We start from the raw sequence: 4,176 nt of genomic DNA, 5'->3' as shown, positions 1-4,176 counted from the left end.
GCGGGGCGGGCGGGCACCTGAAAAGGCTTCGAGTAGACCTCTTCCAAGGCGAGGCGGCCGTACTCGGTGAAGAGCTGCGGAAGCGGGGAGGGGTCAGGCAAAAGTTCAGCCGCGGCTCACCGGCGCTCGGACAAAACGGGACCGACCTGAAGGTGCTGCAGGTCGTCTTCCTGAATGTTTTGCGAGAGGTTGTACACCTGAGGAGGAAGGCGACAAAGCGTGATTCCCGAGCGCCGCGGCTCCTCGATCGCCGGCTTGTTGTCATTTTTGTTTTTGTTCCAAGCGAACCTGCACCGAGCTGGTCATGGTGCTGAGGGCGAAGACAGTGGCGCAGTCCTTGATGGTGGACTGGCTGTCGAAGGCTCCCTGCGTGTCCACGAGGAGGACGGCCACCTGAAACGGGGACAGCGTCAAACGCCGCGCCTCCTCCCGCATCCCCGGGCCGGCGCCCCGCCCACCTGGCCGCCGCCCGGCTCGTCGGCCACGAAGACGTGGCTCCACACTTGGATCCCCGTGGTCTCCCGCTCGCAGCCCCCCCGCCAGGTGAAGCCCGTCAGCGGCTCGTCGTCCCCGCCGATCCAGCGCTCGTTTTGCTGCGGGGGCGCAAAGCTCACACTTCAAAGCGCAAACGTGGCGAATCGGGCCGCGTCTCGCCCGCGACGGCGACGGAGCGGGCGCCCGGCGGGCCTCACCCGATTGTACATGTAGCGCAGCATGAAGTCCAGCAGGAAGGACTTGCCCTTGCGGAAGGCGCCGGCCACCGACACCACCGCTACGGGGAGGTCGCGCACGCGCTCCTGCAGCAGGATCTCCTCCAGCGCGCCGGCATCCAGCTCGAAGCCGCGCCGCTCCTCCTCGGCACGCAGGATCTGCACCGGCCGGGCCTTCTCCTCCGCCTCGTCCTGACGAGAGCGCACGCGGCCGTCCTGATACGGCGGCGAGCCGAGCCGCCCGGTCGCGATCGCGGACGGCGACGCCTGACCTGTTTTTTTTCTGGCCGGAGCGGGTCTGGGACCGCGTCGGACGACGGGGACGTCTTGGACTCTGCTCGAGCCTTCTCCGGGGTCGGGGGGGGGGGGGGCGGAAAGAAAAAAGGGGTTATATCCGCCCTATTTTGGCTCACGCACGAGGAACTTTCGCCGCCTTTCAGGCGGCCATCTGGGCCGAGCTCAAAAATAGCCGCGCACTGAAAATCACCCGAGAACGCAAAGTAGAAGGGAAGGGAGGGCCACCGTTTTGCCTCGGCGCTCCCTAACGGGGGCCCCGCATGGGGCCAGGCACCTCCCAAGCGCATACGTGACAAAAAGGCCGTTTGAAATCTGGACAAACTCGATTCCTGAAGAGCGGAAATCCGCATCCAATTTACGGTGGGCCGAACGCATTGGGAAAATGAGATGGAAAAAAACAAAGCAGCCGCTTTTTTGCCCCCCGCCCCAGAAAAAAAAAATTGGGATGGGAAATAGTGACTAATGAAGGGGCCAGTCCAGAGCGCGGGCACGGCGCCGTCCCCGGCCCACGCAGGCTTTCCCCCGAACGAACGGACGGACCCGAGCGCAGCAGACGACGACCCGCTTCGGCTCGCTTTCACGCGGCAAACGAAGTCGCGGCGGCCCCTCCGCTCACCGCGGTGGCCGGCGAGAGCGCTCATCCCGACTTGGGAAATATTTGAAATCCCGCAGCGTCCCGACGCGCCGCGCTTCCGTCTCCCCGCCGGCGCTCGTTCATTCCGGATGAGCGAGCCAAGCCGGTGCGCGCGAGGGCCATCGAAAACCCGAGCGCTCGGTCCTCCGGGTTTGCCGAGCGGATGCGAGCGTGCGCAGGCTAAATAAGGCCATCCCGTCCCGTCAGGACGGGGATGAGGCTTGAGTCACGCCTCGCTTGATTTGACCGTAACGGGTGAGAACGCGCCGCGCCGAGCTCAGCTTCTTTAATCCCCCCCGCTTCCCCGCGCCCCGAATATGGCCAGTTGCGAGCGGAAAGCCCAGCGATGGGGCCCAAGCCGACGCGCGCTCGCCGCGCCGTTCGTCATCTCTCATGTGGGGGTGGGGGGCAAAAGTTGCTTGCTTGCATCAAGCGCTCTCGCAACACGGACGAGCTCCGCCGGGGCCGGAACCCACGTGACTTCGAACGCCACGCGCGCACATCGCGTTCACACTTGCCGCCATGTCCAAACCAAAAAAAAGGGGGCCACCCCAGCTCGCCTTTTCCACCGGCCACCATTTACGGCGCGGGAACTCGGGTTCCTCGAGTCCTGCCCCTTTTCCACCCCTCCTTACTCCGGCGCGGCCCTTCCCTTTGGGCCACAGGCAAAAAGCGACGACGGCCTTTCTTGCGCCCGAGACCGCATCGTCGGAGGCCGCACGCCATCCATTTCCCACACGCGGGCTCTTCTCGACCTTTTCCGCTCCCGGCGCGCCGCCCTCACGCCAACGTCTTTGCGGCCGCCGTCGGAGCGTCGGTCGTCGTCCTCAAAAAATGAGCCCTGCAAAACTCGGAGGGCAGATTGGACTTTGCCCCCCTTTTGTGCTCCACTGACTTGAGTTATTTGATTTCACGCAATTGCGGCAACAATTGACCTCGGGCGGATAAGGCCGAGGCGGGTCTTCGGCACGTCTTGGGCTTCGACGGGCTTGCGGTCGAAGAGGCTTGAAAAAGGTATCGCAGGCTTTTGCGCCAACAAATTGGACTCGCCGAGACTGGCCGCTACGACGCGGAACGCAACGAGGCGCAGCTGAGCCGGCTTTTCCCTTGCGATTCCGAGAGGGACCGTTGTGCGCACGCTTAAATCCCAACGCGCCGCCTCGTCAATCCCGCTCCGCACTATGACCCGCTCGAGCCGATCGCCGGTGTCCGCACGCGTTTCGGAACGTCGTCCCGAGCGCGCGGCTGTTTGGCGTCGCCGGTTCGCACCAACCGTTTTGCCGTTTGCGCCGCCCGCCGCTGCCCAAAGAAGAGATGACGGCGCCGTCCCGCGGCTCATCCACGCGACCCGTCGGGCTTGGCGTCGCTTTGAAAACAAAGCCACCCGGCACCCACCCGAATTTGGGCCGGAGAAAGCGAGCCGCGTGAAGGCCAAAGCCGGACTCGGCTCCTTCGGGACGACTCGGCCGGCGGCTTTCCAGCAAAGCGTCAGCCGCCCCCCGTGGCGCCTCTCTGGGTGCGCGCGGGGCAAATGTCCAACTGCGGAGAGACCAGGAGGACAAAGTGCACAATCGGAGGAGCGGGGCGGGATTCGAGCGCACGTACGGCCGTTTGGCTGGTTTCGGTCAAGCCGGCCGACGGACACGGCACGGAAGGGTCCGGTCCCGGAGAGCCCGTTTGACACGTTCGCCTCCTCCGACACGCCCCATGCCGACGGTCGGCTCACCGGCGAGCTCGGCGGAAGCCCCATAAGGGGATCCTCGTCATTTCAAGCAGCTCGGTCGCAGGAGGGGAAACACCGAAGGCGCGGGCCGGATGGGGCCCCCTCAAACTTGCAACAACACGATCGGCAAGTTGGGTCCCGATTTCAGCACGGAACGTGAAGGCGGCGATTGGCTTTTGGGCCACATGAAATGACGCCGGCTCGTGGGTTATTCAAGCAACGGCGAGAGTAAGCCACGGGGGCAAGGCGAATCCACGGGAAGCGCTTAAAGCAACCGCGACAAAGCCGCCGGGCCCAAAATAACACAAGGCACTCATCTATTGTTAGACCGCGTCGTCCGGCGTGGAGGACCGCTCCGGGCCGTCGCTTGGACCGGGCCAAAAATGACTTCGACTTGACAACACAACGTATGAAGACAACATGTTGTTTTGCCGGAGGTGTGCGGTCACGGTCCAAACTATGAAACAAACGCTCTTTCGCTGGACGGCGGAACGGATCTCCCCGTCTCAAGCCATTTTGGGTGCCAAAGGCATGGCGGTGCGTCGCGAGCGATTCCTCCGGCAAAGAAGCGTCCCACCTTGGCTCGGCGCGGACGCTCGCAAAGCGACAAAACGCGACGAGCTTCGCCACGCCGACTAATATTAGGCCGCGTAAACCGATCCGCCTCGACGGCGGAAGGACGCCGTCGACCCCGCGCGTGTTGTTGTCCTCGCCAAATTCGGCGCCGCTTCTCGGGGGAAGCGCGGCGGTGCGGACCGGAGGCTCGGGGACCGGGCACCGAGCCGGTCGCCTCGTCGGTGTCCAGGTGAAGG

At 64.5% G+C, this 4,176-nt stretch overlaps 1 protein-coding gene across 1 annotated transcript in view; it reads right to left on the bottom strand.

The window, feature by feature from the left end:
- LOC109510189 (atlastin-2) overlaps positions 1-4,176 on the bottom strand; it is a 10,441-nt gene that overhangs the window by 5,607 nt on the left and 658 nt on the right. The window contains exons 2-6 of the mRNA XM_019860333.1: positions 693-1,061; positions 459-593; positions 289-393; positions 147-197; positions 18-74 (exon numbers count right to left, since the gene is read on the bottom strand). Of these exons, the coding sequence (XP_019715892.1) occupies positions 18-74; positions 147-197; positions 289-393; positions 459-593; positions 693-1,061 (717 nt within the window). The remainder of the gene's footprint in view (positions 1-17; positions 75-146; positions 198-288; positions 394-458; positions 594-692; positions 1,062-4,176) is intronic.

The sequence above is a fragment of the Hippocampus comes genome, unplaced genomic scaffold, assembly GCF_001891065.2.
Source record: "Hippocampus comes isolate QL1 unplaced genomic scaffold, H_comes_QL1_v1.1 scaffold39, whole genome shotgun sequence".
Classification (NCBI taxonomy): domain Eukaryota; kingdom Metazoa; phylum Chordata; class Actinopteri; order Syngnathiformes; family Syngnathidae; genus Hippocampus; species Hippocampus comes.
This window is presented reverse-complemented; position numbering and strand designations above follow the sequence as displayed.